This window comes from Emiliania huxleyi (genome assembly GCF_000372725.1).
Source record: "Emiliania huxleyi CCMP1516 unplaced genomic scaffold EMIHUscaffold_35, whole genome shotgun sequence".
Classification (NCBI taxonomy): Eukaryota; Haptophyta; order Isochrysidales; family Noelaerhabdaceae; genus Emiliania; species Emiliania huxleyi.
The window spans coordinates 258,578-279,979 of NW_005199363.1; the positions used below are offsets into that span (position 1 = coordinate 258,578).

General features: G+C 66.9%; 6 protein-coding genes across 6 annotated transcripts in view; 2 read left to right on the top strand and 4 right to left on the bottom strand.

The window, feature by feature from the left end:
- Positions 1-8,517: 8,517 nt before the first annotated feature.
- EMIHUDRAFT_208328 (hypothetical protein) lies at positions 8,518-9,797 on the bottom strand (the record flags this gene model as incomplete). Its single annotated transcript, XM_005772838.1, has 3 exons — positions 8,518-8,852; positions 8,940-9,608; positions 9,713-9,797. The coding sequence occupies 3 exons, from the start codon at positions 9,795-9,797 to the stop codon at positions 8,518-8,520; spliced, it is 1,089 nt and encodes a 362-aa protein (XP_005772895.1).
- Positions 9,798-9,963: 166 nt separating this feature from the next.
- On the top strand, positions 9,964-10,313 carry EMIHUDRAFT_208329 (hypothetical protein; the record flags this gene model as incomplete). Its single annotated transcript, XM_005772839.1, has 2 exons — positions 9,964-9,987; positions 10,107-10,313. The coding sequence occupies 2 exons, from the start codon at positions 9,964-9,966 to the stop codon at positions 10,311-10,313; spliced, it is 231 nt and encodes a 76-aa protein (XP_005772896.1).
- Positions 10,314-11,156: 843 nt separating this feature from the next.
- EMIHUDRAFT_101824 (hypothetical protein) lies at positions 11,157-12,213 on the bottom strand (the record flags this gene model as incomplete). Its single annotated transcript, XM_005772840.1, has 2 exons — positions 11,157-11,274; positions 11,486-12,213. 2 exons carry the CDS (start codon positions 12,211-12,213, stop codon positions 11,157-11,159), a joined length of 846 nt encoding a protein of 281 aa, XP_005772897.1.
- Positions 12,214-13,211: 998 nt separating this feature from the next.
- EMIHUDRAFT_208331 (hypothetical protein) lies at positions 13,212-14,841 on the top strand (the record flags this gene model as incomplete). Its single annotated transcript, XM_005772841.1, has 4 exons — positions 13,212-13,526; positions 13,608-14,024; positions 14,091-14,583; positions 14,780-14,841. The coding sequence occupies 4 exons, from the start codon at positions 13,212-13,214 to the stop codon at positions 14,839-14,841; spliced, it is 1,287 nt and encodes a 428-aa protein (XP_005772898.1).
- Positions 14,842-15,063: 222 nt separating this feature from the next.
- On the bottom strand, positions 15,064-16,596 carry EMIHUDRAFT_435847 (hypothetical protein). Its single transcript, XM_005772842.1, has one exon. It carries the CDS (start codon positions 16,556-16,558, stop codon positions 15,512-15,514), a length of 1,047 nt encoding a protein of 348 aa, XP_005772899.1. The 5' UTR covers positions 16,559-16,596; the 3' UTR covers positions 15,064-15,511.
- Positions 16,597-20,950: 4,354 nt separating this feature from the next.
- EMIHUDRAFT_208336 (hypothetical protein) overlaps positions 20,951-21,402 on the bottom strand; it is a gene marked incomplete at both ends in the record, with an annotated part of 2,008 nt that continues 1,556 nt past the window's right edge. The window contains 2 exons of the mRNA XM_005772843.1: positions 20,951-20,990; positions 21,081-21,271. Of these exons, the coding sequence (XP_005772900.1) occupies positions 20,951-20,990; positions 21,081-21,271 (231 nt within the window). The remainder of the gene's footprint in view (positions 20,991-21,080; positions 21,272-21,402) is intronic.

Here is a 21,402-nt window from a genome sequence, read left to right on the forward strand (position 1 = left end):
GCGGCGGCGAGCCTGCTGCAAAAGAGGCCCGACATGCCCTTCGAGATCTCGGCGACGAGGAAGGGGAGCGAGAAGGGGGGCGGGATCCAGAAGACGGACGACACAAACTCGTCGACGACGTAGACACGCGAATACTTCCACTCGTTGTCGGCGTTCTCCTTGATCTTCTCGTACGTCTCGCTCATCATCGCGATGAGCAGGTTGACCAGTACGACCTGACGCACGCGCGGAAAGAGAAGGGGGTGGGGCCGGCGGGTCGCGACGGGGGCGAGGCACGGCGTACAGCGCGGCCGCGCGCCTGCGTGAGGAAGGAGAAAGTCCACAGCAGCATCGGCCCGAGCCAACCGCCCGCAACGCCCACGTTGTGCAGCTCGCCGAACTCGCCGAAGAGAGCCCACCACGGCAGCGCGAACGCGCCGTCCGTGTCGAAGCTGCTCTCTCCGAGCGACGGCATGATTCCGACCATCGCGGAGCAGAAGGCGGCCATGACGAGGCAGAGGATGAAGCTGAAGAGCATGATGTCCTTGGAGAGCTCCTGCAGGATGATCGAGAGCACGCCGATCTGCTTGTAGATTTGCAGCCACAGGATGGGCCGCACGAACGCGTAGATGGCGCACACCGCGAGCACCACCTGGGCGTACCACAGCGGGTCGCAGCCGCGGTACACGTTCGACCAGATGTCGAGCGCGTCGAGCTCGCCGTCCTCGCCCGCGACCGACTCCGGCAAGGGCCCGCCGCCGCCGCCGCCGCTATCGCCGCCGCCGCCGTTGTGCCCGCTTAAGAGGGCCCTCCCCCCGCCCGGCGCGTGAAGCCGCCGGGCGGCGGCCTCGAAGCCGACAAAGTCGCCGCCGTCGAGGAGCTCGCCGAGCCTCCGGTCCTCGACCACGCGCTCGATGGTCTGCGTGCCGAGCCCAATCACGTGGCAGAGCGGGCCGGCCGTCAGGCGGACGGTCGAGGCGAGCGCCTGCGCGGTGAGCGTGATGACGTCCATCAAGTTGGCGGCCGAATCGAAGTGCACGGCGCCGGCGCGGAAGTGGGTGTACCACTGGAAGAGCTCCTCGACCCAAAAGGCGTAGCAGAAGACGGCGAAGACGAGCTCGAGGACACCGAAGGTGGTGAAGGTGCCCGGGTGCGACATGAGCACCGTCGTGTAGACGGCGAGGAAGCAAAAGTACGACACCACCTTGAGCAGGAATTTGACGCGCGGCACGGCGAGGAACCAGCGCATGTTGAGCCACCGGATGTGGAAGAGGCCGCGCAAGCACTTGAAGCAGTGGAGGCAGCACAGGCAAGTGCAGCACTGCCCGCAGCAGTTGAAGCAGCACGCGAACAGGTTGTACACCCGCGTGCAGAGCCCGACCCCCGGCGCGAACGGGCTCGGGTAGCAGCAGCAGGGCGGTACCTCCTCGAGGGTGTCGAGCGCGGTCGTCGCCATCCCGCCCGCGCCGCCCCAGCGCGAGCCGCCCGCCCCGCTGTCGCGCCGCGAGAGCGAGAGCTCCTGCGTCTCGTCCCGCTCGTGCAGGCGGTGCCTGCCGCCGAGTGCGCGGTAGGCCAGCGGCGGCGGTGACCGCGGGTCCTTGTCGTCGCCAGAGTTGGCGCGGTTGGGCGCGACGAAGTCGGCGAGCTGGAAGGCGGCCGTCGCCTGACGGCTGGCCTTCTTCTTCCGCTCGAGGTTGTCCCACGCGCTCGCGTCGAGCTCGACCTCCTGCTTGTCGATCGTCCGAACGAAGAAGTGCGCGAGCACGCGCAGCGAGCTGACGCTGGACGAGAGAGCGCCGTCCGAGCCGTAGAGGTTGCCGCGCCAGTACTCGTCGATGAGCGTCTGCACGTACTTGTGCCCGACGAAGCTCTTGCTCTCGCCCTCCATCGCCGTCTGCAGGATCGTGCCCGGCCACGTCCGCGACGGCCGCATCAGCACGATGGTTGCGTGGCTCTGGGTGGGGCACTTGTCGAGCACCGAGCACGCCCACTTCTCGAACGTGTCCGCGTTGGACTCGTACATCGTCGCGGCGGTCGGGCGCGCGATCGCCGCGCGCTTCGAGACCTGCGACGCGATGAGCGCGAGCCGGATCGGGTCCGACTGGCGGCTTGCGTGCTGCCAAAAGACGCGGGCGATGTCGACGCGGCCTAAGCGGCATGACGCGATCCTCAGGAGGGAGGGGAGGGCGGACTAGCGAGGCTGCGGTGGCGACGGCGCCGATGAAGACGCCCCAGAGCATCAGGTGCGGCAGAGCGTCCTCGAAGAGTGCGTTCGCCTACGGCAGGAGGAGCGGCCGGGGTGCGGGCGGGGGCGCGCGCGCGGGGGGGGGTGGGGGTGCGGCCTCCTCGAGAAGGGGGGGGGGATGGGAAGGGGGGGGGGGGGGGCGAATCCCCTCGTCAAAACGGCCCGAGTCCCCGGGGGAGCGGGCCCCCCCCTTTTGCGACTGCTCGAGCTCCTGCTGCAGCTCGGACTCGATGCCGGGGATGTAGTCGATCAGGAAGGGGAGGAGCACCTCGCGGTACAGCCGGATCGGCGTCGGCTTGCCGAGGGCGTCGAGCGCGTCGCCGCGGTCGAGCTGCTTCTGCAGCGTCGCCGCGTTGGTGAAGAAGGGGTTCGAGTGCTTGTACAGCGAGAGGAAGTCGAGCAGCCCCACCGCGCTCTCCTGCGCCGTGAAGAGCAGCTTGATGATCTCGGGCTGCTGCCGCTCGATCGCCACCTGCAGCGCGTGCGCCACTTGCACGCGCATGAAGTGCTCCGCCGCCGCAAAGTCGTTTGCCGGCGCCATGGTGCGCAGGTTGAGCATGACTGACTGGACCACCTCCTTCCGGTTCCACTGCACCGCCAGCTGCAGCCGGGTGCCCGCGCGGCACTGCGTGTCGTCGTTGATCACCGCGTTGAGCACGTGCAGGTCGAGCGCCGCGGTGGACGTCTCGGAGAGCGCGAAGGAGGAGATCTTCTTCTCCTTCTCCTGCACGGCGGCGATCTCCTGCATCGCGCGCTGGATCTTGTCCCACTTGGGTCGGTCGTCCTTCTTCTTGACGTACTCGGCCTCGTACTTCTTTTTCCACGACTGCAGCGCCGACTCCTTGCCCGCCGCCTTGAGGAATGCGGGGAGGAGCCGGTCATATTGACGACTGCTGATTACTTTATCAATTAAGAGTCATGAATCGCCCGCCTTCAGGAAGTCGGCGAGGCAAGTGGCGATCCCCCCCGAGTCGGACACGAGCACGACCGGGCAGCCGCCCATCACCTGTCAATGAGAGATGGATGATGAGTCGTCCACTATTGAGTAGGAGGTACGACCGGGCAGCCGCCCATCACCGACTCGCGCACGGTCTGCAGCGTGCCGGGCCCGCCGTTGACGACGAGCAGCACGCGCGGCACGCGCCGCCGCTCACAGTAAAGCTTCTCGAGCATCACGCGCATCGGGATCTCGCCGCCCCAGCGCGTGTTGTTGTCGAACTTTGTGACTGTCGGCGAGAGAGTCGCGTGCAGCGCGCACACGCACGGCTGCGGCGTGTCGACCTTGGTGATTCGCTCGATGGCGGAGGGCAGCACGGAGGACGCCTGAGGGGGGCTTGTTAGATGAATTAGTACACGAAAGCCTGAGGGTGGCTCGCAAGTTTGTGATCCAGCCCTCGCCCGACTGTCGGTTGGCCTCGGTTGGCGGAGAAGGCAGCGCCACGCTCGCGCTATCTCTAACCCTAACCCTAACCCTAACCCTAACCCTAGGCAGCACCACGCTCGCGCTATCTCGGCTGCCCCTCGCGGCTGCACCTGGGCTGCACCTGGCTGCACCTGGGCTGCACCTGACTGCACCTGGCTGCACCTCTCGGCTGCCCCTCGCGCTATACCTCGCGCTACGCCTCGGCTGCGCCTCGGCCGCGCCTCGGCCGCGCCTCGGCCGCGCCTCGGCCGCGCCTCGGCTACCTCTCGGCTACCTCTCGGCCGAGCTCGCCTTCTCGGCGGTGAGGCCCGTCAGCTTGCGGTGGATCCCTACGGCCAAGTCCAGAGAAGGGCTCCGAGAGGGCTCCGAGAAGGTTCCTAGAAGGCTCCCGCGCTTCGCCTCTGGGTGTGGGAAGTGAGGTGGCTGTGGGCAAGGAGGGTGGTGGAGAGGGAGGGGGAGGAGGTGGTGGTGGTGAGGGAAGGTGGAGGTGCAGGACGGGGCGGTGGAGTCTGCTGCGCATCTGGGCCCCGGGAGACGGGGAGATGTGGGGAGATCTTCCGCATCTGGGGGGGGGGAGCGCCGAGGCTGTCCGCCTCGGAGAAGGCGGTCACGGTGAAGACCACCTTGAAGGGCGGCTTGCCTACGCAGTGCCACTGGACGCGTCTCGGCGGGAAGTGGCGCCTCGACGACTCGAAGAGGGTGGTGGTGGTGGTGTGTGTGTGTGTGGTGTGTGTGTGTGTGTGTGTAGGTTGGGGGGGGGGGGGGGGGGGCTCGCCCTTGTCGCTCTCGACGCCGAGAGCCACCGTCGCGGTCGGCACACCGAGAAAGTGTGCGAAGGCGTCGCGGAAGGCCTCCTGCGGCGAGGCGCCGTTGTCGACCATGATGAAGTGCCTACTCGCACGCCGAACCACGCGCCCCGGTGTGGCGCAGCGCGGCGGCAGCCCTCGGCGGGGAGAGAGGTTCTCTCACGTGTGGTGCGGCTCGAGGTTGGCCGCGTTGCGGTTGTTTGGTGCCTCGCGAACCTGCGCGAAGAGAACAGACGCCGACCTCGGGGCGGGAAGACGGTGGTGTGCAGAGTATTCAGAGAGCGACTGTGGGAGAGTACGCGCGTCCCGCGTCTAACGCTCGCGCACCATCTCTCTCGTGCCGCCGTAGCAGCCTTCGAGCCTGTCCTTGCCCATCACGCTCGCCCACGTGCATATCCCGACCATCTTCGCGGAGCACTGCGCGTCCGACAGCGCGTCCCCAACCAGCGCCATCACGCCTGCAGGAGAGGCATCACGTCACACCATGTGTGATCACACATTGTGTGATCACACCATGTGTGATCACACCATGTGTGCAGCCAAGCCCGCGTGAGGCGTGCCGGGAGACGCGTCGGCAACAGCGGGCGGCGGCGGACGTGTCGCTGCTACTCTCCGGGGCGGAGGAGGGCGGAGGAGGGCGGAGGAGGGCGGAGGAGGGCGGAGAGCCCACGCCGACCGACCCCTCCTCCCACCCCCTCCCCTCCCGCACCCGCCCGCCCCTCCTCGCCCCCTCGCTACCCGCCCCCCACCCCCTCCCACAGCGCGCGCACCCGAGTCGGTGCCGCCCGTGAACACCCACGCGTTCGTCGCCTGCGCGGCCTTGGCGAGGCCGTGCCTGAAGGCCTTGAGCAGCCGCGGCTGCAGCTTGAAGTCCTGCGCCCCCCCCGTGATCGAGATGAGCACCTGACAGCGCCGCGGAGACGTCAGCTCAGCTGGCGCCGGGAGAGAGAGAGAGCGAGCGGGCGAGAGAGAGGGAGGGAGGCAGAGAGCGTGGACGTGTGTGTGTGTGCGGACCGAGGCGGGCTCCATCATCCAGTGCTTCTCCATCAGGTCGAGCACCGACTTGCAGTAGCTCTCCTCCGACTTGTACGGCTCGCGCGAGTCGGCGAGGTGGATGAAGCGCGCCGGGTCGCTCCTCGCTGGAAACTGAATCAAGCCGTGGTCCGCAAAGATGGGCAGCGGGTACGGCCGCTTGGGGTTGGAGGTGCGGAAGGTGACGGGCGAGCAGGAGGCGAGCCAGTCCTGGATCACGTGCCGCACCGCGCGCTGCAGCCGCGTCAGCGCCCTATGCTTCTCGCTCGCCTCTTGCTCGCCCACGCCGCCGAGCGCATCGCTCGCCGTCATGTTCGAGGCGGACGACAAGCGCGGCGCCTTGACGGGCGCGACGGTAGTCGAGCCGGCGCGCGTCAGCTCCGGCCGCGGGAACCTCGCCGCGCCCTCGCCGAGCGTCTCGAAAGCGGCCAATTTGGACGGCGACGCTGGCCGCCGCGTTCGAGGCAGGCTGTCGGAGCCCGGTGGCGCTGACGCTGGTGGGACGGACACCAGGCGGCTCGGAGGCAGCTGCACTGTATCGCTCCTTCCCTTGTCGGGGAGGAGAGGTGCCTCCATCGAGAGAGGCAGCAAGCACCAGCCAAGGAGGCCAACACAGCCGGCTGAGCGAGTGGGCGGGGAAGATTTTTTTTCGCGGCTTTCGAGGTGGATATCCTTTGGCCGCGTTGGGTAGCGAGGATTGGTCGGAGGCGTGTTTTCTGACGGCCGACCGTCAGTGCACGGAGTTGCCCCTTCTCCGACTGCCCCGCCCACAGTTGTGAGAGAGAGAGATTTTTAGCAATACCTTAAAGAGAGGTTACAGGCGTGTAAGGTCCGTTAGCGGGAGATCGGCGGGAGCGGCGCACGTTCAATACCAAACAACTCTAACACTCACACGTCATACAGTTGTTGCCGATGATGGATGCATTCCTTACTTTTTGAGCTTAGCCTTCGATGTTAGGGAACAAAGCAAGGCGGACACAATATCCTTACTTTTTTCGGTTTTTGTATATAATTCTGTCCACCGGCACCGCCCATCTTGCGTCCACCCAGACCTGGTGTGCCAGTTAGAGTCGATTTCGAGCAGACCCCCTATCCATTACGAGCCCGAACCCAGTGCCAGTCGCGAATCTTTTTTTCTTTCTTCTTTTCCGTGTTGCAAACTCGTGCGTCCCGGCGACAAATGGATGTGTCGGCGACGGGCCGTGCGCCCCCTGTCGGCGTGGAGTCCGCCATCAACATCGACGTGGCGGCAAGCTCCGCCACGCACTCGACGGCCGGGGAGCCGCTCCGGCCGGATCTCGCGGCCCCGCCGCCGGAAAAGGCGGGCTTCTCTCCCGACCCCGACAAACAGTACCAGTACCGCGAGGGCGAGCTCGTCCGCGTCGTAAACGACGAGCACGAGCGCTACGATCAGGTCCCGCCCAGCGTGCCCACGAGAGCGGCCCGCCAGACTGGACGGTCCTCCCCCCTCCCTCTTGTCCCGCGGCAGGTTGGCTTTGTGACATCCATCAACGATGAGGGCACCGTGACTGTCGAGTTTGTGGACAGCAGCGTCGAGGAGTCGGCATCGAAGATCCAGGCCCTCGCGCGCGGCCGCATGGTGCGCGAGGGCAAGTCCTCCGGCGGCGCGGCCACCATACGCTCCTATGGCCAGTTCTATCTCGCGACGGCGCGGATGCGCCGGCAGCCGCTGGTGCACGAGCTGTGGAGCCGCGGCGCGCACCGCCTCTCCGTCGGGCAGCCTCACAGCGAGAGTGACGAGGGGGCTGAGTTTGCCCTCGCCCTCGCCGACGAGACTGGCGACGGCGGAGAGGAGCAGGAGGAGGTGCTCTCGCCGCGGCGCAAGCGGTTTGGCAGGCAGTTCAGCTTTGGGCGTCAGCTGAGCTTTAGCCGGAGGATCTCGCTTCCCCCGCCCAACCAACGATCCCTGCACCCCCCCCCCCCCCCCACACACACACACCACCACCACCACCCCCGCGCAGCCCACTCGCCCCGCGCCCCCGCCCCTCCAGGCACACCGGCGTCCAGCAGCCCGTGGTGGGACCGGAGTTTATGCTCTACCGGCGTTGGGCGGGCGAGCGGTGGATGCGCTGCGGCGCGACGGAGGGGGGGCGGCAGCCCGACTCGCGGGTGCACCGCTACGAGCGTGAGGTTGGCTTCAAGTCTGGGGGCGGCCTCTCCGACCCCGACGCGTCGGGCGACGCGCCCTTCAGCGAGGCGGAGCGGATGGCACTCTGCTCCGACCGGCGACGGTCGCACATACAGCTCGTCGCGCGCTGGGCCAGGTTCGAGTGCTACTGCCTCGCGTCGCACCCGGACGAGCCCTTCACGGAGTGGCTGCAGCGCATCGGTCACCGGGCCTTGCGGCGGCGAAAGGGGAGGCGGCCATCGGACCCGAGAATGTTTGTGTGTGCTAGGCGAGGCCCACCAAGGCGGCACCGAAGACCGCGAGGCGCTCGAGCCCCCGCCTCCGCCGCTTCTCCAGGCCTTCTCGCGCTTCTGCGAGGAGAACTACAAGAAGAACAACGAGCACGCGGAGCGTTTCCAACGGATCTGAAATCGCTGGCTGAGGCTCACGCACGGCAGCGCCCGTGAAAGGCAATGGCGCCTCTTCTGCGCGCCATCGCATCACCCATCACCAACACCATCAGACTTCCCTTCTATTGCCGGGGGTGGAGGCCTTGCTTTTTGAACGGGCGGGTGTCGCGGCGCGGTGGTGGGAGTGGCACTGGTTGCGCCGTGCGCCTTGTGTGGGGCTGTGGGCGCGCAAGGCGCAAGCCCGCCTGCAAACGCTATAAGTATAACATGTTTGTGCAAACAATCGTGCCACACACACATGTTCGAGAATGATTGACAATGATCAAAATGACAATGTGATATGTGTGACATTCGCGAAGCTCCCCGCGCACACGTGAAAAGAAAGCGCGCATGCGTATTGGCGCAGGCGGCGCGCGGCGCGGCGCGGACGACGGGGGGACTCAGGACAGCCCCAACACACCCGCCCCACCACCACGCACGTACCTCTCTTAGTCTCACGACCAGAATTTGACCTGCACGTACGGCCAGCGCGCGGAGCACGCCACTCGCATCCCTTCGTGCTCCGCGTGGCCCTTTGGCAGCGTGAGCGTCTGCAGGGATGGCAGCGCGCAAGACGGCCCGTCCGGCCAGAGAGGCGGGCCGGGCGGTCGGTCGTCCAGCGTGAGCCGCGCGTCGATCTGGCTATGCCTCGGCTCGGGCGTGAGGCGCGCGGCCAGCGCGTCGAGCCCCGCCGTGGAGAGGGCTCGGTTGCCGTGGAGGTAGAGCCCCTCCAGCCGGCGGAACGTGCCCAGCTTGCCGCGAGCCGCCATCGCCTCTGCGCCCGCGTCCCCTATCTGGTTCCACGCGAGGGCGAGGAACTGCAGCCTCGGCAGCGCCCCCTCCGCCACCGGGCCGGCGAGGCGCGCGGCGCCCGCACAGCCGATCCGGTTGGCGCTGAGGGTGAGGCGCGAGACGCAGCGGAGGACCGCGGCCGGGTCAGCAGAGAGGGCGTCGGCGAGCGCGGCGCAAAACGCGTCGCCGAGAGAGTTGTTGCCGAGGTCGAGGAAGGCGAGCTTGGGCAGCGCGCCGCCGCGCAGGGCGGAGCAGATCGGCCGCCAGTCGCGCCCGTCGGCCGCCCGTTCGATTCGAAGCTCCTCGAGGCCGTCGAGGGAGCGGCGGCCGATCAGGTGAGCCAGCGTCGCGCAGATGCTCGCATCCGCAACGACGGCGTCCCCAAAGACGAGGCCCGTGGCCAGCCGCAGCTGCTGCGTGCTCGTGAGGTCGTCGCAGCTTTGGCCGCCGCGAAGAGAGGGTGCGCCGCTGTGCGCCTCCTTGAGGAGCACGCCCGCGCGCGCGCGCCACCGCCTCGCCTCGGCGAGGACCGGCGCCACCGCGCGCCTCACCGAGCGGCACGTGGAGGCGAACGCGAGCGCCGCCTCCGGAGAGAGCGGGTCGCCGGCGAGCACGCGGCAGACCGCAGCGACCATGTCGTCCTGCAGCCCCGCGATGCTTGTTTCGACGGCCGAGATGCTGCAGTTCGCCGCGAGACGATTTGCAAGGAGGCTCGCAGCCGTCCCGGAGCTCGTTGTGGGCATCGCGTCTGCCGCTGGCGAGGTACTCCCACGCCTCTCGGCCGAGTCAACCCGAGCCACAGCAGAGCCGCCCATAGTGAAAAGAAAAATGCCGTAAGCGCCTCGAGCGTGGGGAGACTTATTCTCGGGAAAAAGAAAAATATGAGCGGGATCCATCGCCAGTCCTCGCCGATCTTCGGGGTCTGGAATGCTGCGCCTAGCATCCAAGCGAGCCTCACTGGCGACGCCGCGGCTGGCGCGCGGGCTGGCGTACCCGCCACACACCGTCCTCGGCATGCCAGCCCTCTCGCCGACCATGACTGAGGACCGCCGGCCACCGCCACAGCCCCGCCCTGCTGCATGCCCGCCGCAACATGAGTGCATGCACACATGTGTGTGTACGGCCTGCCGCCAGTGCGCTCCGTTCCCTCCCGACGACCTCCTCTGCCGCCGCCGCCGCCCCCTCCGGTGCCGTGCGCAACCCCCCCCTCCCCTTTCACCGAATCTGCTCCACCTCCGCTCCGCACTCGCAGGGGGGAGTCGAAAAGTACCTCGTGAAGGTCGGCGACGCGATCGCGGCGGGGGACCGCATCGCCGAGGTATCGACGGACAAGGCCACCGTCGACTTTGATGTCGTCGACGACGGCATCGTCGCCAAGTTCCTGATCCCTGAGGGCACGCAGGACGTTGCGGCGCGAACCTCCCTGCCAGCCCCAGCCGTGATAGCACCCTCGCCGTGACAGCACCCTCGCCGAGCGCCGGGCCTCTCTCGCCCTCCGAGTTGACCTCGGCCGCAATCCGAGTTGACCTCGGCCGCCACAGGTGGGCACCCCGATGATTGTCCTGTGCGATGAGCCGGAGGACGTCGCCGCCTTTGCTGACTTCACGGCGGGCGCCGCAGCGCCGGCCGAGGCCCCGGCCGCCGCCGCGCCGGCGCCGGCGCCAGCGCCTGCCGCCGCCGCCGCGCCGCCGCCGCCGCCCGCGGCGGCCGCCGCGGCCGTGCCGACGAATCTGGGCTCGGGGACCCTGCCTGCCTTCAGCGGTCGCATCTACTACAACGCGGAGAAAGGTTGGTACAGGGCGTGAGTGATTTGCTCCGGCGTCGGGCGTGGAGACGTGGTGCGTCTCGATTTGCCGCGCCTGGCCGAGCCACTTCGGCGTGGGGGGGGGGAGGCTCGAGGTGTGAGTGAGGACCGTCCGCGAGTCGGGCGGGCTGGGGCGCGGAGAGGGGGCAAGCGGGAGGCGGGGCGGTTGGCATTTTGCCTTCTTGGCCGGGGCCTGGGGCGGTAACTAACCGCCGTTGTCAGCAGAGGGAATGGAGGGTGCCGGGGAGGAGAGGGATTGCTGCGCTTTTGTTATGCCGCGCGTGAAAAGAGACTCTGCTGTCTGGCGACACCCATACACGATACAGCATAACTCAAAACACACTCTTTTTGGTCTCAGGTCGCGATACACATGTGGGCGAGACGTGCCCGCGCGCGCAGGCGCTTGTCCCGCCCACCGCTGCGTAGCTCGTCGCCAACACGGGGGACGTCAGCTCAACCAATCATCTGGCGAGAGTACGAATCTGGGAGATCTCGGCGTCACCGCGGCAGCAGCGCGCGCAGCGCCTCCGTGGCCGCCTCCGTCGGTGGCTCTGAGGAGTGGACGTGCCAGCGCACCACGCCGGATGGGTCGACGAGGCAGACGTAGCCGAGGTACCTGCGGGGTGGGGGAATGCAAGGGGTGTAAGGACGCGGCGAGAGAAGCGAGGGAGGGAGGGAGGGAGGGAGGGAGAGAAAGAGAAGAGAAGAGAAGAGAAGAGAGAGAGAGAGAGAGAGAGAGAGAGAGAGAGAGAGAGAGAGAGAGAGAGAGAGAGAGAGAGAGAGAGAGAGAGAGAGAGAGAGAGTCGTCCCTTGCCCCCTACTCGCACCGGTTCTCCATCCGCATCTTTCGCCGGGCGCCAGTCAAGTCGCCAAAGCAAACCATAAAGCTCGGTCTCCGCGCGGCTGGCACGGACACGCGCATGGAGGCGAGCAGCGGCCACCGCAGCCAGCTGAGCGCCGTGCCCTCCGCCAGCGAGAGGCGCAGCACCTGAGGCAGAGGCGAACTCTCCCCTCCTCCTCCGCCTCCGCTGCCGCCTCCGCTGCTGCCGCCGCCGCCACCGCCGCCGCCGCCACTACCACTGTCGCAACTTCCGCGGCCGCCTGCGGCGGCGGCGGCCTCGCCCACAGCCGCCTGCTCAAAGGCGCCCAGCCATCCCTCCACCATCGCCTCGGAGAAGCGCGAGCCAGCGCAGCCGACGAGGGAGAAGCGGTGCGCAAACGCGTCCGAGGCGGAGAGGGAGCGCGTCTCACCGTTCAGGGAGCGCGCCTGCAGCTCCGGAAAGTAGAAGGCATCGCGCTCGTCGTAGAGCGCCGCCGGCGGCGCCTGCAGCGTGAGCGGTTCGCGGTTGCGCACCGCGTCACGGATCTCCTGCATCGTCCGCTGGTGCGTCTTCCAGTCGCTGTCCAGCACCTTGCGCGACGCCTCGAGCTGCGCCTCGGAAGCCTCTCGCCAAGCGTCGTTCTTCTCGCGGAGCCGCGAGCCAATGCTCAACGCGCGCCACTGCAACCGCGGTCGGGCGCAGTAGCGGAGGCCGCCGCGACTAGGCAGCGACATGGCGGCAAAAAATTATTGCGTTCGCCACATCGAAGGCTAAGCTCAAAAATTTGCTGCCACCCCCGAGCAGGGCAAAACGACAGCCTCCTTCGCCCGCCACAGAGGAAGTCATCCTAATAAGGCAATCGAATCCGCTAACACCGTAGTGCTCGCCGACACAACCATCATCCCCATCGCAGAGTGCAGAAAGAAGGAGGGGAGGTATGTATGTGTAAGACCCACCGGCCGACCCCCGCGGCGGCGGGATGCCACTGCGGGTGCCGCTGCCGGTCGTGCCGGTGTGACGGTGCATCAGGCACTGTGTCGGGTATCCCTGATGCACCTTAATCCTTATGCCACCGTCGGGCATGCGCATTAATGCTCGGGGGGGGGGGGGCGCACAAGACAGATGAAGGTTTGTGAACTCTCAGAGATCGGTACGTTCGGTGTGGCTCACCCTCCATGCCGTGAACAGGCGCTTTATCCACCCTATATTCTTCTCTCGTTCCTCTGCCCGTGCCTTGGTCTTGTCGTTGTTTCGCACCCATGTCTGTATGGCAATCGAGGCTGCCTTCCCCACTACCTGTAGTTCACTCGTCACCTCTCCCGCGAGCTCCCTTCTCTTTCTTTCGGGTATGGAGTCCGTGAGTGCGGGTAGCGTGCAGGCAATCACGGGCGCTATTTTGTCGTACTCCTCTGGGAGAGAAAACAAACAAACCACGGGGGAATTCTTTTTCTATCTTTATCTCGCAATGTTGCTGCTCGCGACGCTGAGCTTCGCGCCTCCCCGCAGTCCAGTAACGCCGGCACGTCCGCTAGCGCTGGTGGTCCGAACCTGTGATTCGCTGGCGGTCGCCGGCAGCAGCAGCAGCAGCAGCAGCAGCAGCAGCAGCAGCAGCAGCAGCAGCAGCAGCAGCAGAGCGCAGCGCTCGCCGGCCAACTCCGAGCGCGGCGGTGGCGGCGGCAGCAGAGCGCAGCGATCTGCGCCTGCCGCGCAGCGCAACACGACGCAGGGCCGCATGCTCGCCACGGCACTGCGGCTGCAGGTGCTGAAGCCGCACGCGACGCTCTCATGCATCGGCGAGGCGCTCGGCGGCTGGTCTCTCAGCCCGCACAACCTCACCTCGCTGCTGCTGGTGCTGAAGCGGCGGAGGCGGTGGCGGCAGGCGCTGCTGCTGGTGGAGTACGCCCAGGCGAGCGGCGTGCCGCTGCGCACTATGCACCTCAACCTCGCCATCTCTGCCTGCTCGCGTTCGGCGCCGCGCCGCGCGCTTGCGCTCTTTGCGCAGATGGGGAGCGGTGAGGGGCTAGCGGGAGGGGTGGCGCCGGACGTGGTGTCGTTCAACGCGGCGATGGCGGCAGCGGCGGCGGCGGGCGACGAGGAGCGCGTCCACGAGCTCCTCGACACGATGAAGGAGGCGGGGCTGTCCCCGTCCGGCATCTCGTACAACACTGCAATCTCGGCGTGCGCGCGCCGCGGCGACTGGGAGGGCGCCCTGTCTTACTTTCGCGAGATGGAGCAGCGGCAGGTCGCGCGAAACACAGTGACATACACTGCCGCGATCGACGCGTGCGCGCGGGGCGGCGAGCTTCAAAAGGCGATCACGCTCTTTACGTACATGGAGGCTCGCCGCCGCCGCCAGCAGACGCCGCCGCCAGCAGACGGCCGCGCCGCCGCACGGCCCCCTCTCCCCACCACGCGGCTTGTGTGCGGTCAGGTCGCCGGCATCAAGCGCAACCCGGTCACGTACTCCGTCGCCATCTCTGGCTGCTTGCGCAATGGCGAGCCCCAGCGCGGCCTCTCTCTCTTCGAGCAGATGCTCGAGCGCAAGGTCCCTAGTGATTAATGAGTCATTAACTAGCGATTAATTCGTTATCAACTAGAGCTCGAGCGCAAGGTGCCGCCCGACGCGGTGGTCTACAACGCCGCCATCTCGTGCGCTGGCCAGCTCCGCATGCCCGAGCGGGCGCTCGCCCTGCTGTCGGAGATGTCAAACCAGGGGCTGCGCCCCACCGCCGTCTCCTACGGCGCTGCGATCGCCGCTTGCGAGAAAGGCGGAGATTGGCGGACCGCCCTCGGCTTGCTCGACCGCATGGAGAAGCGCGGCCTGCAGCGCAACACGGCGCCCCCTCTCCTCCTCTCCGTGTCCCCTCCGGCACTCTCTCGGAGCCTCCTCGGGCTCTCCTTGCAGGTCGTCTTCTCGTCGGCAATCTCCGCCTGCGGCAGCGGCGGCCAGTGGCAGCGCGCGCTCGCGCTGCTGGCAGAGATGGCAGAGCTCGGCGTCGAGCAAAACACGATCACGTACAACGCCGCCATCCAGGCTTGCGAGCGCGCGGGGCAGTGGCGCGAGGCGATTCGGCTCTTCGACGCGATGGAGGCGACGGGGGGAGGTGGGGAGGGGGGGCGAGAGCCGCGCGTCCACTCCCCGGACTTGCGACCAGGCGGCCGACGTCAAGCGCGACAGCATCACCTACAACGCCGTCGTGCGAGCGTGTGAGAAGGGCGCGCCGAGCACCGCGCGTGGAGCCCCACCCCCTCCGACAGCTCTCCCCCCTCTGACCGCTGCCGGCCTGTCGCGGTGTCTAGGTGGCCAGTTCGAGCTAGCATACGACTACATGCGCGCCTCCGCCAGCTTCGACTCGCGCTGACGCCCGGCGGACCTCCGGGGGCATGCCCCCCTCTCCCATTGCGTGCCGTGTGGGACGGCTTGCGTCCCGGTCGATTGGCGCCGCCGCCTGACGAGGTACTCCGCGCTGGGGGTTTGCATGAGGGTCCAGTGCGCGCTCTATCCGTCTCGTCCGGGGCCGGGGCCGCGGTTGCCGGTTCGCGGTTGCCCGGTTCATGTGTGTGTCTCTGGTCGATTATTGGTTCGGTCCTCCACTCTCCACACAAAAATGAACAGCATGTGATCGCGCGCACAGCACACAACACAGTGAGGAACAACAGTCCGTCGCCTCGGTGTTTGACGACAGTCGACACTCGTGTGCGCGTGAGTGTCCTCTGTCCACCTGAGAGTGTCACACCACATATACAAAAGAGAACCGCTTCGCGCGCACGCTCGAAACCGACACGGGACACGCCCGCCGGCGGGGGGCGCTGCCGCCCCACCGGCAGTGGGCCCCAGGTGCTGCCGCAGGTCGCCACGACGCGACTACGTTACTCTACGTAGCGACCACAACCCCCCCCCTGCTGCCTCGACACACGCGCATCAGAGCGCCCACGGCAGCGCCACATGCGGCCTGTCTCCCACCACCCTCCCCCTCATCCCATGCCCCCACTGAACAGTCGTCCTAATCCGCTCCACGGTAGGACTGCCTCCTAGATCTGATCCGAGAGGAGGGTCGCAGCGTCCGCCTCGTCCGCCTCGCCGCCGGTGCTAGTGTAGATCTTCGCGCCAGATAGGGGGTTGATGAGATCCTTGAAGGTCGGCTTCTCGACCGACTCGCAGCAGAAGGTTCCCAGGGGGGGCAGCTTGAGCCCGATGAGCCAGACGACGCCAATCTCGCACGCGAGGACCGGGGAGGTGAGCGCCAGGCAAACGCACCCGAGACCCGCGGCCGACTTGTTGCCCGGCTTCGGGCCGACGCTGCGGACAATGATGTAGGGCCAGATGGTGAAGGCGAAGCCGACGAGGGAGCACAGGATGAGCGGAATGGCCAGAAACCACTTCAGCGGCTGCGTGAAGCAAGCGAGCGCCGAGAAGCCGGGGCTGGACATTGACCCAAAGTGGCTTGACAGGTCGAGCTTCTCCGCCACCGAGGTTGCACCGGAGGGGCCCGCACCGGACTGATCGTCGCTCTCTGACTCGCCGCAGAAGATGTTGGCGAACGAGCCCTTGAAGGCGGCGAAGGAGGAGAAGTCAATGCTGAACTTCTCGCCATTCTCGCCGTCGGGGCCGTACCAAGTGAGCGGGACGGCCTTGTAGCCCGTCATCTTGAAGATGCAGTACTCCTCCAGCATCAAAGGCATGAAGAGCCAGAACAGCACGTCGCTGGCCGCCGTGAGAAATTTGCCCGGCTTCCCGCCGGCCACCTTTGCCGCGTCCTTGCCCGCCGACACCCAGAAGAGGAGGGGCGACGAGAAGACCAGGCAAATGGCGATGAGCGGTGCGAGCAGGATGATGAAGCACCACTTGAACATCTGGATCGGCACGCACAGCGGAGCACACTTGGGGCAGGCGAACTTCCCGCACTGCTCATCCCAGTCGGGCGTGAGCGAGCTGGCGTCTGGCATAGACAGCGAGCCGGCGTCTGGCATAGACGGGAACGCTGCGGTGCGCGACTTGACGGCCGGATTTAGCTGGCTGCGCTTGAAAGCCACGTACTTTTTGCTTGGCTGAGCCGTGGTGGGCACGGGCTTCGACATCGGCCTTTCGTGGGCTGGAAGCAGGAGCTTGGCAGACGATAAGGAGGCGCGCGAAATCGAGAAAAGACGCAGAACACCCGGCGGGGCAGACAGATGGACATGCTCAGAGAATATGCACGGTCTCGGTCGTGTGCGCTTTCTCCGCCCTGCCCGTAGGTCTCAAGCGCAGCCTGCCGCGTTTCTCTCTTCTCTCGCAGACAGATTGTGTGTGCGAGTCTCAAGACGCCGCGCCGGGCTTCTCCAACACCTTTCACGAGGAAGACCCGGCGCTGCCCGCAAGGAAGCCCATCTTTGCGAGCAGTTCACGGTACCAGCCCGAGACAGCCATGCGCACGAAAGGCTCCAGGTCGCGGTCTGGAGAGTCTGCGGCGGAGCGACCGGCACGCTCGACAACCTCGGTGGCGAAGTGCTCCAGTGAACGGATGTTGCCCAAATGTGCCAGGATTAGGTTGCTCATCGCGAGCTCCCAGCAGCGGCGGAGAGAGAGTCGCCCGAGTTGCCGGTGGTGATGCGGGTGGCGAAGTAATCCGAGCCGAGGCGAGTATACAGCTTGTTCGCGCTTGTGCCAGGCTGGAAGCAGGTCGACAGGTGGCGGTACGCGTGATCAAAGGTGGCCGTCTTCGGGTGAGCACGCGTGAGCTCTTGCAGGTCTCGCACCGCAACTGAGTAGGTGGTGAGCAGCACGCCACCGCTGCAGCTGCGGATCATGTGTCTGCGCTGCGCCGGCGGGACGGTCTCGTCAGCGACGGTGACGTCGAGCCTGCTCAGGGAAGCGATGGACTCGCGCCAAAACTCGCACGCCTCCTTGTGAGCGATGATCAAGTGTGGGCCCACGTTTCCCGCGACCAGCCGCGCCAGCAGTCCGATGATCGGCGCGGCACGCCCGCTGTCGTTATCCTGCACATGCCCCGGCAGCCCATTCTCGAACATCGTGGCAAGCCGGCACACCGCGGGGTGGACGCCGTGCTCTCCCCCGAGCAGAGCCCGCTTGCCGGCCGTCGTGAGAAGGTTGCGAATGGGTATGGCGTTCCACGACACCGTGTGCCTCGACACCCTGCCGCTGAGAAATGTAGCGTAATCTACGAGCGTCTTGAACGCGGACGAGTCGGCGACGCAGGCGGAGAAGCGCGCACGCGCCATCGTCGCGTCGAGCGAGGCGGCGGCAGGTCCGCGCCAGCGACGGGAGACCTGCTTCGCATTGAGCAGGTCTTGAAGAGGTAGCGGTGCGAGGATCTCGTTGAGGAGCTCGTCGGTGCTCAGGACGGCGTCGACGCTCATGATGCTTCGCACTGACGGCTGACGAGTCTTGCGGCGGCGCGCGCGCTTCCGGCCACTGGGTTCGGACTTTTTGCTGGGCAGGAATTCCAGGCGGGTAGGGGGTTTTGCAGCGGGAAAGACACGCAGCTCGCGCGCATCTCCCTCTTAACCCACCTCTAACATCACAATAGGGAATTCCTACCAACCCACCTCGAGACCATACCCCCCCGCCTGCTGACAGACCCAGCCTTCCGCCGACGGGACCATACCCCCCCCCCCCCCTCGCCCCACCGCCGGCCGCCTTACTGCTAGGCTCCACGTACCACGAGGAGGCTGCAGACACCGACACTTAGGACACGCACACTTAGATACGCGCGGATGGCCGCCGTCTTCCACGGTGCTAGTCTAGAAGTAGAGCGCGGCGGCAAAGTTGGCAATCGCCTGGCGAGCGGCGGGCGCGGCACCCGCTGAGGGAGGGTGTAGAGGATGTAGAGAGTGTAGAGCGCTGTAGAGCTGTAGAGCTGGAGAGCGCTGTAGAGCTGTAGAGCTCTACATCCGCCGCGTGACGATGCGCCTCCGTTGTAGAGCGATGTAGAGGCGCTCTACAACGTGAAATCTCTACAACAAACTCTACATCATAAGCGGCGAACGAGGCACGGTCGCTCTCCGACATGAGGCGCGTTGCACTTGCCAGTGCTGCCCTGGCCTTCTGTCTGCCCGCCCAATGGGTAGGAGGTGCCTCTGCTGCTATGGCATGCCTCACGGCTGCGACTGGCCGGCGCCTCGGCGCGTCAGCTCGGCTCGGCGTAGCGATAGTGGCCAGCGCAACTCGCCTGGACTCAACGCTCAGCCAGGAGCTCCCGCACGCGCTGGCGCGAGTCATGGCTCATGCAACGCTCAACAATGATCGCCTCGCCTCGCGCAAATGCGACCGTCCTCGCAGCCGACAGTCCACCGCCTGCTACAGGAGCACTGCGACGAATGCGGCACCGGCGACGCATGGCAGGCTGGTCATGACGCAGTTATAGGGTGTTGTGTGCCGTCGGAGTGACTCTCTGTGTGTCAGGGATAGTCAGGGCTGTCCATCAGAGCTCCAGTAAGCTCGGAGACACCCCATTAGCGCGGCTCGACCTCTTTGAGTCACTGCCTTCCCGGCGGTTTGGCTGTAGAGCCTCTACAACAAACTCTACAGCAAAATCGCGCTCTACATCGCTCTACAACGGAGGCGCATCGTCACGCGGCGGATGTAGAGCTCTACAGCTCTACAGCGCTCTACATCTCTACAGCTCTACAGCGCTCTACACTCTACATCCTCTACACCCTCCCTCAGGGCACCCGCGCCGGTCGCTCATGCTTCGACTGACGGGCTGACGAGTTCTTGCGCAAAGCCGCATCCGCTTCACAGCTGCTACTGTGGGAAGAGCCCAGGGAGGAGCAGCGCGAGCTGGTCCGCAAGACCCGAGCCCCCGCGAGGTTCACAGCTGGTCGGCTGGGTGGGGCCATACCAGACAGGGCGTGCGTTCTGCGTTCTCGAGGCCACGAGATACGTGAAAAAAGAAAATGGTCTGGCCTCAGGGATCCCAGGTCTGTGTCTTGATCTGCTAACAACATACCCAACACGATCCCAAGGTAGGGGAAAGAAAATAAAAGAAAAGCAGACGACAGGCGAGAGGGGCGGCCTCTGGCGGTAGCGGTAAAGGCGCAGCGAGGTGTGAACGCGGTCGGCCTGAATCTCTACCGCGCGCCTGGGGCCGAGCGAGGGGCGGCCATCCATCCCTTCGGCCGCGCGTGCTGGCCGGTTGTGTCGTGGGCCGTCCGCGTTGTCGTCTCGAGGCTGTCGTCTCGAGGCTCTGCTCTCTCTCTCTCTCTCAGCCACATCGCCATGGACCCGCTCTGTGCGGACGTCCTCGAGCACCTTCCGACGACGCCGGACGGCCAGCTGCACCCGCACCACTACTTCACAAAGCGCCGCAACGCGGCGGGCGCGCTCCTGTGGGACGCGCTCGTCAACGAGCGCTTTAACGGCCTCGGCTCTCTGCTGCCAGAAGGGAACTGCACGATGCTCTACGTGGGTGCGAACGTCGACGGCTTTGACGGCCGCGTCGTTCGCAAGCGGCACCGCTGCTTTGTGCACATGCTCGAGCCGGTGCCCTCCTTCTACGCCCTCCTCGCCCGGCGCTTTCATCGCGAGCCGGGCTTCGCGCTGCACAACTTTGGCGTCGGCAACCGATCGACGACGATGCAGCTGACGGGGCGCACGGCCGGGCAGGGCACGTCGTACCAGTCGGCCGTGGCCGTCTCGGACCCCAAGGACGCGCAGCGGCGGGGGAGCCAGCTCTTGCGCATCCTCGCCCTCGAGGAGACGCTGCGCACGCTGCAGCTGAGGCGGGTCGACCTGCTGCACCTCAATTGCGAGGGCTGCGAGTACGAGCTTCTCTCCTCTCTCACGGCCCGCAGCGCGCTCGCGCAGCGCTTCGGCGTCGTTCAGTTTGGGACGCACAACTACCCCGGCGACGGCGTGCGGACGATCGTGCCGCAGTACTGCGCCATCCGGCGCGCCCTCAGTCGCACGCACGCCCTGCAGTGGGGGACGCCGTTTGTGTGGGAGAGGTGGACGCGGCGACGCGAATGCCTCGCCGCGAGTGACTGTGGCACCTCTCCCTCGCGCCGAGCGGGGCCGGGGGCTCACAGCAGCAGGACCAGGAGCAAAGCCGCGACGCACTGACAGTGACCGGGGTAGATAGGGCCGTCATGCTCGCCCGATCGGAACTCTCAGAAAAATGTGGGTGTGTGTGTGCGTGTTGTGTGCGGCCCCGCCTGTGGGGTGCGGCTGCGTGATATATACGTACCGATATCAGATATCAGAAGACAGAGCGGACGAGGAAAAAACGCCACAGGCTGCTCTCTCGTGAACAGCACCAAGCCGCACCTTTCACCCTGCATCGGCGTCCGCCCCGCGCTCCGCGGAGGGTACGCCGAGCGCCGCCGCCGCCGAAGCTGCCGCCGCCGTCGCGGCGGCGGATGCCTCCGCAAACGCCGCCCCAAACCAGCTGGGCGGCGGCGGAGGAGGAGGAGGAGGAGGCCGAAGCAGCGAGTACGCGCCTCCCTCCGCCCCCGGCTCGCGCTGGCTCGCGGCTAGAGCAGCGTGCCGAGAAAGCACGAGCAGGGCGTGCACCTCGTCGCACCTGCGGCGGCGGCGGCGAGGCGCTCCTCGGCGGCGGCCGCGTGCAGGCGGAGAGCGCCTTTGGCGGCCTCCTCGCCGCACCTCGTGGGGAAAAGAGCGTCGAAGCTCGTCTGCATCAGCCCAGTATACGAGTCCCACCCGCCCTCGCTGCAGCCCGCCTCGCCGCAGCCCGCCTCGCCGCACCCGCTGCCGCAAGCGCCACGCTCGCCGCCGCACGAAGGGCCCGCGACAGCGCCCTCCCCTCCAGCCGGCCCGCCTCCGGCCAGCAGCGGCTCTGCGCCCGACCCGCCAACTCGGCGGCAAGACGCGCCGTTCCCAGCCCCGCCGCCGCCGCCGCCGCCGCCGCCGCCGCCGCCGCCGCCGCCGCCGCCGCCGCCGCCGACGCCCGCGCCTCAGTCGACGC

Excerpts from the sequence above, each read along its gene's own strand:
- EMIHUDRAFT_435847 (XM_005772842.1), bottom strand. The coding sequence starts at position 16,558 with ATGTCGAAGCCCGTGCCCACCACGGCTCAGCCAAGCAAAAAGTACGTG.